This window comes from Salvelinus namaycush, chromosome 33, assembly GCF_016432855.1.
Source record: "Salvelinus namaycush isolate Seneca chromosome 33, SaNama_1.0, whole genome shotgun sequence".
Lineage (NCBI taxonomy): Eukaryota > Metazoa > Chordata > Actinopteri > Salmoniformes > Salmonidae > Salvelinus > Salvelinus namaycush.
Window position 1 is genome coordinate 633088 of NC_052339.1, and position 19838 is coordinate 652925.

Here is a 19838-nt window from a genome sequence, read left to right on the forward strand (position 1 = left end):
CACTCCCCTCTCACTCTCACGATTCCGGAGAATTGAAACCAACAGCTGAGCTGAGACATTTGCAGTAGGTTACACCGAGTCTTAGTAGTAATATCAAAGATCTTCCTCTCTGGTATGTCTCGATTTCGCTGGGCTGATACTCTAGAAGTTTTGAATCAAAAAAAGTTAAGTTGTCTAATCTGTGTAGGTTTACTGGATCCGCTGAGTATTCCCTGCGGACATAGTTAATGTAAAGTCTGTATTTGTAACTGGGTTCAGGACCACCAAAATGATCCCTACCACATCTGCCTTAAGTGCAGACAGACCTACACCCCAAGACCTGCACTATATACAAACACCAAGCTTGATGAAGTGGTGGAAAAAATAGAAAAGACTGGACTGCAAGCTGATGACACTGGATCTGGAAACATAGTCACATACTCCAAGTCATATACTGAGGAAATACTGAGGAAACATACTGAGGAGATACTCCGCAAACATATGCTGAGAAATCAGCACCTGGTCAGCATGAACAAGGTATGGATAAGAACTATTTCCTATCTGCGGTGACTCAACTACATGGAGTAGATGTAGAAAGAAATGTGGCGTATTATGAAATCATAGCTGTAGCCTACTTTGTACAATGTACTTTAGATGTAATGTGAAGCTAATGCAGGCCCCACCCATCTACCAGAACAGGCAGAGACACAGTTCAAGATTCAGGAAGAGTGTATATCACACCGAGAACAATGTACTAATACCACAGTATTATTGCCTCAATACCACTGCGTGTTTGCCAACAGAAAAAGATGAGTGGGAGCAAGACACGCAAACAAGAAGCCCAGTCACCAGCTCCCTCTTCCAGCGGACAGGACTTGGTAAGCTCTGGCAAGTGTGTACAGTGGTTCCTCCTTTAAAAGTTGCGAGCTTACACCGCGGGACTTAGAGGTAATTTGTGGTTTAGTATGGTACCCTGCGTCACCACTTCATTGCTCCAGACCAGAGCAAGGGGGAGTTAGAGCACTGATTATGCTTTTGGGTCCCAATGCACTACTGTGTCTCTAACTGACAATGAATGGGTGACATAAACCTAAATAGAAACTGGTAATTGTGCACGACTTCAGTATTACTTACTAAAACTGTTGTTACACTTAGGTTTTTATTACTTTATTTTGTTAGGATTATTTTGCTCTTACTGTAGTGCTGTAGGCCACTCCCGACAGGTCACATTGTACAGCGCCTGAGTGGCGCAATGTTCTAAGACACTGCATAGCAGTGCAAGCTGTGTTGCTACAGATGCTGGTTCAATACCTGTGCCGGTCTTGACTGGGAGACCCAAGATATGACAGTAGATTTTTCTCCCTCTTAAAAACAGAAATGAATCATTCTAAATAACAAACTGGCTTTATTTACAAATTAGTAACAATGTCTCACCCCATGTTCAAGAATTGCCTTTTTCTCGCTCGTTTTATGTTATTTGAAAACAAAATCATCTCCAAAATATTATTTTTTAAACAAAGCAATTATTATTATTAATTTAGAATTATATAAAAGCTCGTTGGATATTCTCACAGATATATTATTAACCCTGTTATTAGCAGGACAATATACACTGCTCAAAAAAATAAAGGGAACACTTAAACAACACAATGTAACTCCAAGTCAATCACACTTCTGTGAAATCAAACTGTCCACTTAGGAAGCAACACTGATTGACAATAAATGTCACATGCTGTTGTGCAAATGGAATAGACAAAAGGTGGAAATTATAGGCAATTAGCAAGACACCCCCAATAAAGGAGTGGTTCTGCAGGTGGTGACCACAGACCACTTCTCAGCTCCTATGCTTCCTGGCTGATGTTTTGGTCACTTTTGAATGCTGGCGGTGCTTTCACTCTAGTGGTAGCATGAGACGGAGTCTACAACCCACACAAGTGACTCAGGTAGTGCAGCTCATCCAGGATGGCACATCAATGCGAGCTGTGGCAAGAAGGTTTGCTGTGTCTGTCAGCGTAGTGTCCAGAGCATGGAGGCGCTACCAGGAGACAGGCCAGTACATCAGGAGACGTGGAGGAGGCCGTAGGAGGGCAACAACCCAGCAGCAGGACCGCTACCTCCGCCTTTGTGCAAGGAGGAGCAGGTGGAGCCCTGCCAGAGCCCTGCAAAATGACCTCCAGCAGGCCACAAATGTGCATGTGTCTGCTCAAACGGTCAGAAACAGACTCCATGAGGGTGGTATGAGGGCCCGGCGTCCACAGGTGGGGGTTGTGCTTACAGCCCAACACCGTGCAGGACGTTTGGCTTTTGCCAGAGAACACCAAGATTGGCAAATTCGCCACTGGCGCCCTGTGCTCTTCACAGATGAAAGCAGGTTCACACTGAGCACATGTGACAGACGTGACAGAGTCTGGAGACGCCGTGGAGAACGTTCTGCTGCCTGCAACATCCTCCAGCATGACCGGTTTGGCGGTGGGTCAGTCATGGTGTGGGGTGGCATTTCTTTGGGGGCCGCACAGCCCTCCATGTGCTCGCCAGAGGTAGCCTGACTGCCATTAGGTACCGAGATGAGATCCTCAGACCCCTTGTGAGGTCATATGCTGGTGCGGTTGGCCCTGGGTTCCTCCTAATGCAAGACAATGCTAGACCTCATGTGGCTGGAGTGTGTCAGCAGTTCCTGCAAGAGGAAGGCATTGATGCTATGGACTGGCCCGCCCGTTCCCCAGACCTGAATCCAATTGAGCACATCTGGGACATCATGTCTCGCTCCATCCACCAGCGCCACGTTGGACCACAGACTGTCCAGGAGTTGGCGGATGCTTTAGTCCAGGTCTGGGAGGAGATCCCTCAGGAGACCATCCGCCACCTCATCAGGAGCATGCCCAGGCGTTGTAGGGAGGTCATACAGGCACGTGGAGGCCACACACACTACTGAGCCTCATTTTGACTTGCTTTAAGGACATTACATCAAAGTTGGATCAGCCTGTAGGCTGGTTTTCCACTTTAATTTTGAGTGTGACTCCAAATCCAGACCTCCATGGGTTGATAAATTTGATTTCCATTGATCATTTTTGTGTGATTTTGTTGTCAGCACATTCAACTATGTAAAGAAAAAAGTATTTAATAAGAATATTTCATTCATTCAGATCTAGGATGTGTTATTTTAGTGTTCCCTTAATTTTTTTGAGCAGTGTATATTGGTCATATTGTTCAAACTAAAACATTTGTAACTAATAATGGCATCTTTATGCTTTCATTAATAAAATAATGATAAAAATACTCTTTCAAAATGCCAATGTTTATGTAGTTATGGATCCATAACGAATTACTATGGGAATAAATATCACTGAATTACAGAAATATCCTCCAATCCTCTATATGCAATTATTGGCAGAGAGTCACGTCATATTTTTCGATATGCTGTAGACCTACCGTAGGCATTCTACGGTAGGTCTACTAGTTTCTACTAGATTCTCACTAGTGTTGTGTAATGTGCTGTTAAAAGTGGTGTAGGTCTTATTTATTTAAAGAGCATATTGAAGATAGAAGCAATAGGATTTGAAGCAATGACCTTCAACTATTTTAGCACCGTTTTGCTCTGCTCTGAGACAAGCATGGGGACTGGTCTTGATAAATCAATAAGATTTTTATTTTCACTGAATCTCCGTTTGGGTATTGGTTAGACTACAATTAGAAAATTAGGGTGTAGAAATGTTATGCTCTTAGTGTAACCTTTTAACTAGGCAAGTCAGTTTTGAACAAAGTCTAATTCACAAGGACAGCGTACTCCTTCCTCCCTGTCAGGGAATTGAACCCCGGTCTCCCGCGTGCACGCAGGAGACTGGATTTTTTAGCTAAATAGCCCAGTACTGTAATCCCAACCGTCACGTTGTACAGCGCCATGATTTCTGTTTCATCCTAATGGAAACCCAGAGGGTTTTTCGTTTTCCTTGGAATAGAAACACCATAATATTAATCAAATTAATTAAGCAAGTACCAGTCAAAAGTTTGGACACACCTACTCATTCCAGAGTTTGTCTTTATTTTTACTATTTTCCATATTGTAGAATAATAGTGAAGACATCACAACTGTGAAATAACACATATGGAATCAGTTAAGAACAAATTCTTATTTACAAGGACAGCCTACTCCTTCCTCCCCATCGGGGAATTGAACCCCGGTCTCCCGCGTGACCGCATTCTCTAGTACAGCTGTTATTGAAGGCTATCAAATGCTTCTCAAAGATGCCCTCTGGTGGTCAAACTAGCACTAACTTAGCATTAATGGTACCAGTGGTGCACACTTAAATAACGTGCCATAGAATTCTGCAGCACCATACAAGCTGCGCCGCAGTACGCTGCAAGTTGTAAAGGAGGAACCACTGTATGTACACAGTCGGTACATGTGTTTTCAGTAATACGCTCCTGATTTAATATTGTTGGTGATATCATGCTCCCCCCTTTTAACTTGAATGTCTGTATGTGACTGGCTCACCTGCCCCCAACTTATAACTTTAAGGAGTTTCAGGATCCAGAGCCAGGGAAGACACAGGAACTGTATGCCCAAATGGATGACATCCTGGATAGGGTGACTCAAAACAACTTCCAGCAATCAATGAATGCAATAACTGAGCTCACCATTAACACAGAGGGCAGACTGAGGGCCATCACTGACCTCATATATGAGAGGGCCATAGCACGCCCTGCCAGCTCTGTGGTCTACGCCAACATGTGCCACTACCTCATGGGGGTAAGTCTGTATCTGTACAATTCTCAATCTGTCTGTATTTTGTCTGTCTCTCACAGAGGTGATTGCTATTTCTTTTGTCAAATGCCAATGACCAGACATGGAGAACAGTTGGAAATCTTACAGATTTTGCCTTTAATCATCTGTTACAGTGCAAAGGGTTTAACACTTTCTCGGGCAGTGTTCCCCAACTGGCGGGTCTTTTATTTATAATGACATTTTATTCATAAAATCTGTTTTTATTGTTGGGCACAAGACTGACTGTAGAAACACCAGGAAATCAACTCTAAGTCATTTTAATTTTGGATATCTGTTCAAGTGTTTCCACGCATAATAGATACACGTGATCATATACAAATGTAAGCAAGGTTTGAAATTAATGTTTTAGTCTGGTTTCTTTCGGTCACTAATACTAATTATATGTAATTATGTTCCGGCCCCACGACCATCCTATCAAGACAAAAAAATCAGCCCGCGGCTGAATCTAATTGCTGACCCCTGGTCTAAGGGGTCGGGCATAGGCAATGATTCAAGTCTTTAGGCAGTCAATTAGAGTGTTGCCACACCCTTGTAAGGGAACAGTGCTCAGCTGGAGCACTGTTCCAACATTCCAACACCCCTAGCCAACATTCCTGGTGCTGGCTTGGCCCTGCTGCACCACACCCACCAATTCGTTTTTACCCCCCCTGCATATCTTCCCCCCTCAGCTCAAAGTACCCAAGGCTGCCATACCAGGAGTGACAATAAATTTCCGCAAGATACTTCTGAACCGAGTCAAGACAGACTTTGAGAACATGGGGAGGGACAGTCATGAAATCTTGCAGAAGAAGATGGACGCCATCACCAAGGTATCACATTCATCTCTTTAGACGCACTGCCCATTACGTTATAGACCAACGCTTTGAGAAATTCTGATCTAAATTATATTAATACCTCAGCATTTTACTGATGCACTAATGCATCATTGATTATGTGCCTTAACCTTGCATGGTGTTCTTCCCCTGAATTGATCATTGGAAAAAGTTTTCTTATCTAACTAGTCACAAATTGTATAGTTTAATTTGTTTACTGATTCCTTCCAGGAGGATGATGGCCAGCAACTGAGAGAAGAGCTGGAGGAGGTCAAGGCTAAGGGGCGGAGGCAGTCTCTAGGCAACATCCAGTTCATGTGCGAGTTATACAGGTTGAAGATGATTACGGAGGGCATCATGCACGACACCATCGTAAAGCTGTTGAAGAACCACGACGAGGATTCGCTGGAGTGTTTGTGCACCTTACTCTGCACCATCGGCAAGGAATTGGACTTTGAGAAGGCCAGGGTACAGCATTGTCTCTCTCTGTCCATCCTCCCGTCTGTCTGTTTTTTAATCTTTTTTATTTAGTTTAAATCCATGATCGCAAAATCAATGGCATTTAACAAGTACAGTGCATCATTTTTTTTTGTCACAAATGATCTGATAGATTAATCCAATAGATTCAAATCTATAAATCAGTCAAAAGCATTCACTTGGACTGTCTACTTCCACAGCCCAGAATGGATGAGTACTGCAACCAGATTGAGAAGATCGTGAAGAATAGGACAACTTCTCCCAGAATCACAAGCATGCTGCAAAATGTGCTGGATCTCCGAAAGGTATGACCAGTTATTCTTCTTTCCTCTTTTAACATCCATATCTAACTTCTTGGTTGTCTCTTTTTTTGCTCTACGCTCTAAAGCCGTAGTATGTAGTTGATATGCATCAATTTCAGGAATTACAGTTCTGTAAGTTCCATAATTGATTCATTATTGCATTGTCTTTTATGTAATATTAGTAATGTTGTGTGTGTGTGTGGTGGTGGGGGGGTGTGTATGCATTTTCTCTCTAGACAGAAATACCCCAGCTTGCTGAAAAGATGGAGAAGACCAGACTGCAAGCTGACGATGATGCTGACGATCACACTGGACCTGCAGATACGGAACCTGTTTTGCGACCTCATTATAAGTCATCACCCATGAAGCAACAGGAGCTGGTTAGCATATTGACACCACTACAGGAGAACGTATGTCCTCATGATGATAACCTGAAAGCTGAAGACCATGAGACAGACTCTGCAGGGCGGGCTACCAAGAAGGTATTCATGGGATACCGTTATAGGCTAAGGATAAGAGAGAAATGTTGCAGGCTTCACCCATCAGCTAGTCTAGATAGACATATTTCAACCTGAATAAAGACCATGCTGATGTATGTATCACAAAGGGATATGTTTTGATCCATTGTGTGATGCCAATTACAGCTGTCTGTATGTTTGTCCACAGAAAAAGGTTAGTGTGCCCTTTAAAACATGCCAGCAGATAATCCAGGAGAGAGAGGAGGAGCTACAGAAACTGAGACAAGAAGTGGAGTCTCTAAAGGTCAGACATCAGGGGTGTATTCATTAGTCGGATTCCATTGCAAAACGTTTTGTAACGAAAACAAGAATTTCTGTTGGACAGAGTTAAGCGTTAAAAAGAGGGGCAAAGTTCAGTTTTTTTTGTTACCGATTTGCCTCATGATTTGTCAACTCTCGCACATTTTCTCTGACCTTCACATTGGAGTGCTGCTGCAGGCTCTTTGCATATCTTGACCAATCAGATTCACGGGAATCACAGGTCGCGCATACCGGTCACAACGCAAAAAGCTCAAGTCGCGCTCTCCACTTTGCTCTGGAATTTATTTAACAAGCTGATAACACATCACTCCCAACAAACACAAGCAAGAACTCTTACATATATGTGGCAGCCTATACACCTATATATTTGCGATCTGACATGCTGTATTGCATGGAAACAAGACTATTTTTTAGTCCGATCAACTAAGCTACTTACAACAGCAGCTGCGTAGTCTAACATATTATGCACCCTGTCCCCCCCCAGTCCTGCTTTTAAAAGATCATTCATATGAACAAGTTCAAGGTTGCAGCAGTTTGACAGGGTTTTCATCTTCCCCAAGGCCAGGAGTTTTTCCAGAAGTTTTTTTTAAATGTGACCTGATTAGGAAAAACTCTGGTCCCGTCAGGTGAATCACGTCATACTGTATAAGGTCTGGAGTTTCTTCTCCTTCAATGAGGAATCAAGCAAGTACAATTGATATTCATCCTATGGCTCCGTTATTCTCCACCGTTCTCCCAAAGTGTGCAGTTGCACACTCCCCGTAATTGATTTAACAATGATGGATTTAACTCCCTCCAGCCAATGCATTTCAATTATAATCTAGACAGGGAGTGTGCAAGTCCATACTTTGGGAGAAGTGTGGAGAGTCGGAACAAAGCAGATGCTTACCAAACTTTCTGAGACAAACACCTTGAAATGGACGACTCTTTCTCTCTCTCTCTGTCTTTTGACAGTGCTTATCTCAGGCTACACTGGAGGACGGTGAGAGGTTCTTCACCAAATTGATTGAGACAAGGTGCTCAGAGGTGAGAGAGTGGATCCAAGCAAAAGAGAAGGAGATGGTGAGTGAGGCTGAGGGACTCATACAGACACTCGAGAAGGAGCTTGATGAGCTGAAGAGGACTGAAACAGAGGGTAGGCAGCTTCCACACATAGAGGACGTCCCCCATTTCTTCCAGGTAAGATTAGGAGCTCTCTAATAAAGTGTTACAGGTAGAATAATAGTGAAGACATCAACACTATGAAATAACACATGGAATCATGTAGTAACCAAAAAAGTGTTAAACAAATCAAAATATAATTTATATTTGAGATTCTTCAAAATAGCCACCCTTTGCCTTGACAGCTTTGCACACTCTTGGCATTCTCTCAACCAGTTTCATGAGATAGTCACCTGGAATGCATTTCAAATTAATTGTGCCTTGTTAAAAGCTAATTTGTGGAATTTCTTTCCTTCATAATGTGTTTGTGCCAATCAGTTGTTGTGACAAGGTAGGGGTAGTTTACAGAAGATAGCCCTATTTGGTAAAAGCCCAAGTCCATATTATGTCAAGAACAGCTAAAATAATAAGCAAAGAGAAACGACAGTCCATCATTACTTTAAGACATAAAGGTCAGTCAATCCAGAATATTTCACGAACTTTGAAAGATTTTCAAGTGCAGTCGCAAAAACCATCAAGCGCTATCATGAAACTGGCTCTCATGAGGACCGCCACAGGAACGGAAGACCCAGAGTTACCTCTGCTGCAGAGGATAAGTTCATTAGAGTTACCAGCCTCAGAAATTGTAGCCCAAATCAATGCTTCACAGAGTTCAAATAACAGACACATCTCAATATCAACTGTTCAGAGGAGACTGTGAATCAGACCTACATGGTCAAATTGCTGCAAAGAACCACTACTAAAGGACCAATAAGAAGAAGAGACTTGCTTAGGCCAAGAAACACAAGCAATGGACATTAGACCGGTGGAATGTCCTTTTGGTCTGAGTCCAAATTTGAGATTTTTGGTTCCAACCACTGTCTTTGTGAGACGCAGAGTATGTGAATGGATGATCTCCATGTGTAGTTCCTACCGTGAAGCATGGATGAGGAGGTGTGGTGGTGCTTTGCTGGTGACACTGTCTGTGATTTATTTAGAATTCAAGGTACACTTAACCAGCATAGCTACCACAGCATTCTGCAGCGATATGCCATGCCATCTGGTTTGCGCTTAGTGGGACTATCATTTGTTTTTCAACAGGACAATGACCCAACGCACCTCCAGGCTGTGTAAGGGCTATTTGACCAAAAAGGAGAGTAATGGAGTGCTGCATCAGATGACCTGGCCTCCACAATCACCCGACCTCAACCCAATTGAGATGGTTTGGGATGAGTTGGACCGCGGAGTGAAGGAAAAGCAGCCAACAAGTGCTCAGCATATGTGGGAACTCCTTCAAGACTGTTGGTGAAGGTGGTTGAGGCAATGCCAAGAGTTTGCAAAGCTGTCATCAAGGCAAAGGGTGGCTACTTTGAATAATCTACAATATATGTTGATTTGTTTAACACTTTTTTTTGGTTACTACATGATTCCATATGTGTTATTTCATAGTTCTAATGTCTTCACTATTATTCTACAATGTATTCAGACTTTGTTACATTAAAGCCTTGTTCTAAAGTGTATTAAATTGTTTTTCGCCCTCATCAATCTACACACAATACCCCATAATGACAAAGCAAAATGTATGAAATGTTTTTTATGCAAATGTTTTAAAAAAGAAACGGAACTATCACATTTACATAAGTATTCAGACTCTTTACTCAGTACTTTGTTGAAGCACCTTTGGCAGCGATTATAGCCTTGAGTCTTCTCAAGGCTTCTCAAACCTTGGCACACCTGTATTGGAGTTTCTCCCATTCTTCTCTGCAGATCCTCTGAAGCTCAGTCAGGTTGGGAAGCGTCGCTGCACAGCTATTTTCAGGTCTCCAGAGATGTTGGATCGGGTTCAAGTCCGGGGTCTGGCTGGCCCACTCAAGGACATTCAGAAAATTGTCCCGAAGCCACTCCTGCGTTCTCTTGGCTGTGTGCTTAGGGTCATTGTTCTGTTGGAAGGTGAACCGTTGCCCCAGTCTGAGGTCCTGGGCCACTACCATAAAGGCCTGATTGGTGGAGTGCTGCAGAGATACTCTTCTGGAAGATTCTCCCATCTCCACAGAGGAACTCTGGAGCTCTGTCAGAGTGACCATCGGGTTCTTGGTCACCTCCCTGACAAATGATCTCTCCCGATTGCTCAGTTTGGCCCGGTGGCCATTCTTGGTGGTTCCAAACTTATTTCATATAAGAATGATGGAGGCCACTGTGTTATTGGGGACCTTCAATGGTGCAGAAATGTTTTGGTATCCTGCCCCAGATCTGTGCCTCGACACAATCCTGTTTCGGAGCTCTACGGACAATTCCTTCGACCTCATGGCTTGGTTTTTGCTCTGACATGCACTGTCAACTGTGGGACCTTATATTTAGACTGGTTTGCGCCTTTCCAAATCATGTCCAATCAATTGAATTTACCACAAGTGGACTACAATCAAGTTGTAGAAACAGCAAGAATGATCAATGGAAACATGATGCACCTGAGCTCAATTTCAAGTCTCATAGCAAAGGGTCTGAATACTTTTATATTTTCGCATTGTCATTATGGGGTATTGTGTGTAAATTGATGAGGATTTTCTTTATATAACATTTTAGAATTAGTCTAACGTAACAAAATGTGGAAAAGGGGGGGATTTTTATAAATTTTTATGTTTAGAATTGATCTTCCACTTAGACTTTTTACAGAGTGACAATTTAATCAATTTTAACCCCACTTTGTAACACACAGGGTGAATACTTATGATGGCCTCTTAGGTTTCACTGTAACTATTTATATGGACACCTGTTGTGTTTTACCATTTCATCAGTGTATTTACTGTCTTTCTGAATTGGATTTGTAAGGTTTCTGTTTTACTGAATGTTTATTTGTCTGTCTGTAGAAATTGCCCAGCATCACTGAGGCTTTTGGAGAAGTGAAGAGGATATATGCCACTAAAATCCAAAAGCTATTTGAAAATACCTCCAAGAGACAATTTAAGAGGTTTTATGAAATAGGTACTCATTAAGGATTATAGCTGTACTATTTGTTTTAGCATAAACCAGATTCCTTCAGACATAACATTCTTTTTTTTTTTCAACAGTTGAAGACATGCTGGAACCATACAGTAAGCATTACCATTACAGCACAATTGGCCCAAAGTAAAGTATCTCAGTGGTTCTCGACCTCTAGCTTACCTTTTTTAAAGGGGCAATCGGGGGTAACAACTGGTCAACCCGCCACTTTTTGGGGTAAACAGCTGAGGGATGGAGCTGGAGAAATGTAACTTCTCTCAAACTCTTAGCCAGTGCTATGGAGGACGAGGACTGACCATCCATGAGATCAAAATTACTGTGTTTTGTTTTTTGAAGCTATGTGTTTATTTACAAGCAAGTTTTTATATAAGCTCATATTTTGGTTTGTGGTAGAACAGGAAAGTTGAACTAAGCTCACATGGCATTTCTAACTCATGTTCCTGAAGAATCAATGGCTATATTTATAATTTAATTCAAATGGATGTACCAATCCCAGATTCTCTCTCTCTCGCCCCTCTCTCTCTCGCCCTCTCTCACAGCCATCACTTCTCTTGACAGACCAGAGGTGGAAGAAAAGGACCTGGTAAGATCTGTCCAGAAAATGTGTGTTTTAGAATAATCTCCTGGTTCTATATTGTTTGTTTACTCCCCCACCTGCCCCCTAATTTATGACTTTGAAGGAGGACTTTGTGGACCTAGATACAGTGAAGACAGAGGAAATATATGCACAAATGGATGACATCCTGGACAGGCTGACTCCTAAGAACTTCCATCAGTCGATGAAGGTAGTGAGTGCATTTACCATTGACACCGAGGACAAACTCAAGGGCTTTATTGACCGCATATATAAGAATGCCATTGAATACCCTACCTACGCTGATGTCTACGCCAAGGTGTGCCACCATCACCAACTCATGGGGGTAAGTCTACATGTTAAAGTTTTCTGTCTATTTCTCACCATCTCAATCCCAGAGGTGATAGCAAAAAAACAAACGTATTTTTGTATTTTTCCTTCTCTCTGTCCATCTTGCTCTCTCACTTGCTCTCTCTGACACAATAACAACAACCCATCAACCTTCAATGAGTTTTACCTGCCACATATCCTGCCTTTTCAGCTGAAAGTACCCGGAGTGACAGTACCCTTCCGCAAGCTGCTGCTGAACCGATGCCAGAAGGGCTTTGAGAAAGACAATAGTAAGATCTTAAAGGAAATGCAGAGAGAACTGGACTCGATCACTGAGGTAGACCAACATTTTGATGTCAAAATTACTTGAACTTGATCTACACTGAACAAAAAAAGAAAATGCAACAAGCAACAATTTCAAAGATTTTACTGAGTTACAGTTCATATCAGTCAATTGAAATGAATTCATTAAGCCCTAATCTATGGATTCCACATGACAGGGAATATTATACCTTACATGACTTGTCACCGATACCTTGCAGCCTAACAGCCTAAAAGTAGGTGCATGGATCAGAAAACCAGTCAGTATCTGGTATGACCACCATTTGTCTCATGCAGCGCGACACATCTCCTTCACATAGAGTTGATCAGGCTGTTGATTGTGGCCTGTGGAATGTTGTCCCACTCCTCTTCAATGGCTGTGCGATGTTGCTGGATATTTGCGGGAACTGCAACAGGCTGACGTACACGTCGATCCAGAGCATCCCAGACATACTCAGTGGGTGAGTATGCAGACAATGGAAGAACTGGGACATTTTCAGCTTCCATGAATTGTGTACAGATCCTTGCGACATGGGCCCAAGTATTATCATGCTGAAACATGAGGTGATGGCGGCGGATGAATGGCACGACAATGAGCCTCAGGATCTCGTCACGGTGTCTCTGCATTCAAATTGTCATCGATAAAATGCAATTGTGTTTGTTGTCCTTAGCTTGCCTATACCATAACCCCACCGCCATCATGGGGCACTCATTTCACAACGTTGACATCAGCAAACTGCTCGCCCATACATGTGGTCTGCAGTCGTGAGGCCGGTTGCACATACCGCCAAATTCTCTAAAACAACGGCTTATGGTGAAGAAATGAACTTTAAGATCTCTGGCAACAGCTCTGGTGGACATTCCTTCAGTCAGCATGCCAATTGCACCCTGCTTCAACTTGAGACATCTGTGGCATTGTGTTGTGACAACTGCACATTTCGAGTGTCCTTTTATTGTCCCCATTAAAAGTGGCACCTGTGTAATGATCATGCTGTTTAATCAGCTTCTTGATATTCCACACCTGTCAAGTGGCTGGATTATTTTAACAGGGATGTAAACACATTTCTGCACAACATATGAAATAAGCTTTTTGTGCATATGGAACATTCCTGGGATCTTTTATTTCAGCTCATGAAACATGGGACCAACACTTTACATGTTGCGTTTTATATTTTTGTTCAGTATACATTACATGAACATAATTTCTCCTCATAATGCCTTATGCTTTCTTAACAATTGTAATTGATTTAAAGGGATAGTTTGAGATTTTGCCAATGAAGCCCTACTTTCCCAGAGTCAGATGAACTCGTGGATACCATTTGTATGTCTCGGTGTTCAGTTTGAAGGAAGTTGCTAGGTAGCATTAGCGCAACAACTGGAAGTCTATTATACTTTGTCATTGCGCTAAAGCTACCTAGCAAATCAAAAAGTTTTGAGAATGACACAAATATAAATTTCACAAAGTCTGCTGCCTCAGTGTCTTTAGATATTTTTGTCAGATGTTACTATGGAATACTGAAGCATAACTACAAGCATTTCATAAGTGTCAAATGCTTTTATTGACAATTACATGAAGTTGATGCAAAGAGTCAATATTCGCAGTATTGACCCTTCTTTTTCAAGACCTCTGCAATCCACCCTGGCATGCTGTCAATTAACTTCTGGGCCACATCCTGACTGATGGCAGCCCATTCTTGCATAATCAATGCTTGGAGTTTGTCAGAATTTGTGGGTTTTTGTTTGTCCACCCGCATCTTGGGGATTGACCACAAGTTCTCAATGGGATTAAGGTCTGGGGAGTTTCCTGGCCATGGACCCAAAATATTGATGTTTTGTTCCCCGAGCCACTTAGTTATCACTTTTGCCTTACGGCAAGGTGCTCCATCACCAAACTTGTTCATCACCAAACTGTTCCTGGATGGTTGGGAGAAGTTGCTCTTGGAGGATGTGTTGGTACCATTCTTTATTCATGGCTGTGTTCTTAGGCAAAATTGTGAGTGAGCCCACTCCCTTGGCTGAGAAGCAACCCCAAACATGAATGTTCTCAGGATGCTTTACTGTTGGCATGACACAGGACTGATGGTAGCGCTCACCTTGTCTTCTCCAGACAAGCTTTTTTCCGGATGCCCCAAACAATTGGAAAGGGGATTCATCAGAGACAATGACTTTACCCCAGTCCTCAGCAGTCCAATCCCTGTACCTTTTGCAGAATATCAGTCTGTCCCTGATGTTTTTCCTGGAGAGTAGTGGCTTCTTTGCTGCCCTTCTTGACACCAGGCCATCCTCCAAAAGTCTTCGCCTCACTGTGCGTGCAGATGCACTCACACCTGCCTACTGCCATTCCTGAGCAAGCTATGTACTGGTGGTGCCCCGATCCTGCAGCTGAATTAACCTTAGGAGACGTCCTGTCGCTTGTTGGACCTTCCTGAAGCCTTCTTCACAACAATTGAACCGCTACCTCCTTGAAGTTCTTGATGATCCGATAAATAGTTGATTTAGGTGCAATCTTACTGGCAGCAACATCCTTGCCAGTGAAGCCCTTTTTGTGCAAAGCAATGATCCTTGCAGATCCTTGCAGGTAACCATGGTTGACAGAGGAAGAACAATGATTACAAGCACCACCCTCCTTTTGAAGCTTCCAGTCTGTTATTCGAACTCAATCAGCATGACAGAGTGATCTCCAGCCTTGTCCTCGCCAACACTCACACCTGTGTTAATGGGAGAATCACTGACATGATGTCAGCTGGTCCTTTTGTGGCAGGGCTGAAATGCAGTAGAAAAGGTTTTGGGGGATTCAGTTAATTTGCATGGCAAAGAGGGACTTTGCAATTCATCTGATCACTTTTCATAACATTCTGGAGTATATGCAAATTGCCATCACCCAAACTGAGGCAGCAGACTTTGTGAAAATTAATATTTGTGTCATTCTCAAAACTTTTGGCCACGACTGTAGATAGTTCGGGATTGTGGTCATGAAGCCCCCTATCACTTTTGGTCTACTAGCCGTTAACCTTACATTGAAGAATTTATTCCCTTCAACTGATCATTGTAACGCTTGTAACAACTCACTAACTTGTACCTTGTTTAGTCCAATGCAATTTTGATTAGTTCAAGGCAGGCTCACCAAATCTCCCTGATTCCTTCCAGAAGGAGGACCGACAGCGACTGAGGGAGGAGCTGGAGGAGACGAAGGCAGAGGGGCAGCGGGAGTTGCTATGCAACATCAGGTTCATGTGCGAGTTGTTCAAGCTAAAGATGATTATGGAGGCCGTCATGCACAACTGCATTGTAAAGCTACTAAAGAATGGTGATGATGGTTCACTGGAGGGCTTGTGCACATTACTCTTCACCATCGGCAAGGACTTAGAGGAGGATTCTCAGGAGGCTGAGGTACAACTACATATCGTCTGTCTCTTGTCTGTTTGTCTTTCTGATTTTATAAATGTGATCACTAATAGCCAGTCTATACTTCCACAGTCCAGAATGGATCAGCACTACAGGCAGATTGTGGTGATCATTAATAAAAAGAGGACATCCCCCAGAATCCGCTACATGCTGCGTGATGCGATGGACCTCAGAGAGGTATGACACGTATTAATGTCAATTGACCTTCAACTGCTGTTTGTCTTTGGTTGTCTGTGTCTGTCTGTCTCGCATATCCTTTAATCTTATATGGCTGATATTAGATTGTCATTTTTGTTAAAGTCTGATGTTTTACACTCTGTTCTCTTTCTCTAGCTCAATTTGGAGAAAAATGAAGACAATTGAAGCGAAGAACCAGATCTTTTCTATGAGGTTTAATGATGTCCCATGTAGCTCAGTTGGTAGAGCATAGCGCTTGCAACGCCAGAGTTGTGGGTTGGATTCCCAAGGGGGACCAGTATGAAAATGTATGGAATCAATACTGTAAGATGCTCTGGATAGGAGTGATCACATTGGAAAATTATAATGAAATATTGATGGTTCATAATAATTGAATCATGAGATGTAGTGTCCTACAATAAATCCATTTTTTCCCCCCTGCAAATTTCTGTCTACTTTATTTGTTTAATTACATGTAAATATAGTGAGACTGGAGTTGAGTTGATGTGATTGAAGGAGTGGCGTGTGAAACGCCACCATAACTCACATCAATATCGACTGGTGATACCATCCACTGGCACTAAGTGACACGACACCCACACACTACCTGGTTTGCAATCCACCCATTTTTCAGCCTTATTCTAAGAAATTCACTGCCATTCAAAAGTTTGGGGTCACTTAGAAATGTCATTGTTTTTGAAAAAAATAAAAAAATGGAACAGCTAAACTCAGCAAAAAAATTAATATCATCTCACTGTCAACAATAACTTTTTCTTTGCAACTCTGCCTAGAAGGCCAGCATCCCGGAGTCCCCTCTTCGCTGTTGACGTTGAGACTGGTGTTTTGCGGGTACTGTTTAATGAAGCTGCCAGTTGAGGACTTGTGAGGCATCTGTTTCTCAAACTAGACACTCTTATGTAAACTTCCGACTTCAACTGTAGCTAAGTTCAGTCCGCCATCTTGAATTAGGACTGGTCGGGTCACACTTAAGTGACGATCCAGGAGTGGTGCGCAACCTTTTCCCCACCAAGGACAAAAGATTTTCACTCTCACTTTCACAATCTCTTACGCTTTCCTAAGCGACCTGCAAATTCATCCCTTCTCTGATACACTTCCTCGGCACAGAAAAGTGATATTATACAGGGGTTTTCGCCTGCATATGCAGCCCTATATTGATTCACTTCCTCAACAAAGCGGTATCCACAGGTCTTTCTGCCTATCCGTGTAGTCCCCCAGTGATACACTTCCTCAACACACTAGAGAGTGATCCATAGGACTTTTATTTATTTTTATTCGATCGTGCATACGGACAGTTGCCGCCCCAGAAATGGATTGAGCGGAACAGCCAAAAGGGCAGACAGATGTATTGTACGAGATCCAACAAATGCCCCAGATGAGCTGGATGAATTGAGTGACCAACCCGACTCGGACCGATTGAATAACATGAATGAATTGCATTTGCAACAAGTTGCGTTCACAACCTCAAACAGGTTGAACAAACAAGTCCGGCCAAACTGAATCAGAAAAAACTATCCAAACTCAAACAGCCTGAACAAACTGGTCAGATGAACTACCCAAATAAAACAGGTGAATAACCTCACTCAACTGAGCCAATCAAAACAGATGAGGCACACCAATATTTCAATTATATTTTCACTGTTGCAACCCTCAAAGCTTTTATCCCTTCATTGTTTTGCATGCACTTTATTGAACTCAAAAGCTTTTAATATCCTTAGTTTGTTCAATTTGGAGAGACCTACTTGGTGTTATATTTCTGAGGCAGGCTCTTGAAACGAACCACACAAACTTTATACTATAAGTAACAACTTTGCTTAACTATTTTTAGGTGGCCACTTGTTTGTGTAATTCATCCAAAATGACCCCTCTGCAGCTACAGAGTTTTCCACCCATTATTGGTCCCTTGTAGCCACTCCTGGCTAACTCGCCATTTTATGTCGTAGAAATATATGAAGTATCTCTTAGACACCGGAGCTTGTGAAAAAACCCTGTGCTACCCAGGAGCACGAGTACAGGACATAACAAGGCTGCCTCTGACTGTTCTACCACAGATGCCAGGAGCTGACACTGTCGTAGTCCATGTGGGTTCAAATGACATCAGAAGGTCTGGCTCGGAAAGTTTGAAAATTGATTTTAAAGAACTGATTTTAGCATTAAAAGACTCCAAAAACAGGCCAATAATTTCAGGTCCAGTACCATCGTTGGGCCGCGGGTGTTAAAGATTCAGCAGACTGCAGGCATTACACATCTTGCTAAAAGACTACTGTAGCTCTGCTGGAGTCATTTTTATTGATAACTTTGACACCTTCTGGAAACAAAAGATACTCTACAGGGATGATGGAGTCTATCCAAATCATCTTGGCTGCTGGATGCATTTCAAGGCTGCGTTGAAACAATGACTGGTAAATGATCCAAGACCAGCTCCGTTAATCCCTACCATTGTGACAATGAGTCGTCATAATGCTGCATCAAATGTACATGATCTTAAGGGCATTGTCAAACACAATGTAAGTAATTTTATTTATGTACCCATAATTGCACCGAATGCATCTGTTTTTTCCTACAGCTATTGTAAGCAGTAATCATGAGCCTATAAACCAGAGTTACATTGTTAGCACTGAGGCAGTGTGCAGTAGTAGGAAGACCACTTCATGCAGGTCACCCTGCACCATCAGCTCCAATGTAAATAACATGAGTAAGTCTACCTCTGATAAGCTTCCCAGTAAAGCATTAAAAACAATCAAGCAACCCAGAAAAGGGTTGAAAATATCCCATATTAACATATGTAGCCTAATTGACATTCATATTCTGACTATCTCTAAAACTCACTTAGATAATACCTTTGATGATACAGTGGTAGCAATACATGGTTATAACATCTACCGAAAAGACAAAAATGCCAAAGGAGGCGGTGTTGTGGTCAATATTCAGAACCACATTCCTGTAAAGCTTAGAGACGATCTGATGTTAAATACTGTTGAAGTAATATGGCTACAGGTTCATCTGCATCACCTAAAGACCATTCTTGTGGGAAGCTGCTATAGACCGCCAAGTGCTAACAGTCAGTATCTGGATATTATGTGTGAAATGCTTGATAATGTAGGTGATATCAACAGAGAAGTATATTTTCTGGGTGATATAAATATTGACTGGCTATCATCAAGCTGCTCACTCAGGACAAAACTTCAAACTGTAACCAGTGACTGCAACCTGGATCAGGCTGTCAGTCAACCTACCAGAGTAATTACAAACAGCACAGGAATTAAATCAACAACATGTATTGATCACATTTTTACTAACGCTGCAGATATTTGCTTTAAAGCAGTATCCAAATCCATACGATGTAGTGATCACAATATAATAGCCATATCTAGGAAAACCAAAGTTCCAAAGGCTGGGCCTAATATAGTGTATAAGAGGTCATACAATAAGTTTTGCAGTGATTCATATGTTGATGATCTAAAGAATATTTGCTGTTCTGTGGTGTGTAATGCAACCAGACGCTGCACTTGACGCATTTATGAAACTACTTATTCCAGTTACTAATAAGCACGCACCCAATAAGAAAATTACTATAAAAACTGTTAAATCCCCTTGGATTGATGAGGAATTGAAAAATTATATGGTTGAGAGGGATGAGGCAAAAGGTATGGCAATTAAGTCTGGCAGCCCAACTGATTGGCAAACGTTCTGCAAATTAAGAAATCATGTGACTAAACTAAATTTAAATTTAAATAAAGTACA

General features: G+C 42.2%; 1 protein-coding gene across 2 annotated transcripts; it reads left to right on the plus strand.

Moving 5' to 3' along the window:
* The first annotated feature begins 34 nt into the window (after nt 1–34).
* Nucleotides 35–16513, plus strand: LOC120028031. Of its 2 annotated transcripts, none has more exons than XM_038973160.1 (17): nt 35–516; nt 783–857; nt 4496–4726; nt 5431–5571; nt 5806–6042; nt 6252–6356; nt 6590–6835; nt 7020–7115; nt 8087–8311; nt 11137–11251; nt 11338–11361; nt 11809–11852; nt 11950–12189; nt 12385–12510; nt 15642–15884; nt 15972–16076; nt 16233–16513. In XM_038973160.1, exons 1-17 carry the CDS (start codon nt 481–483, stop codon nt 16260–16262), a joined length of 2319 nt encoding a protein of 772 aa, XP_038829088.1. In that variant the 5' UTR covers nt 35–480; the 3' UTR covers nt 16263–16513. The 2 variants fall into 2 exon arrangements, with proteins under 2 accessions (XP_038829088.1, XP_038829089.1); XM_038973161.1 differs by having other exon boundaries at nt 4505–4726.
* The last annotated feature ends 3325 nt before the right edge of the window (nt 16514–19838 follow it).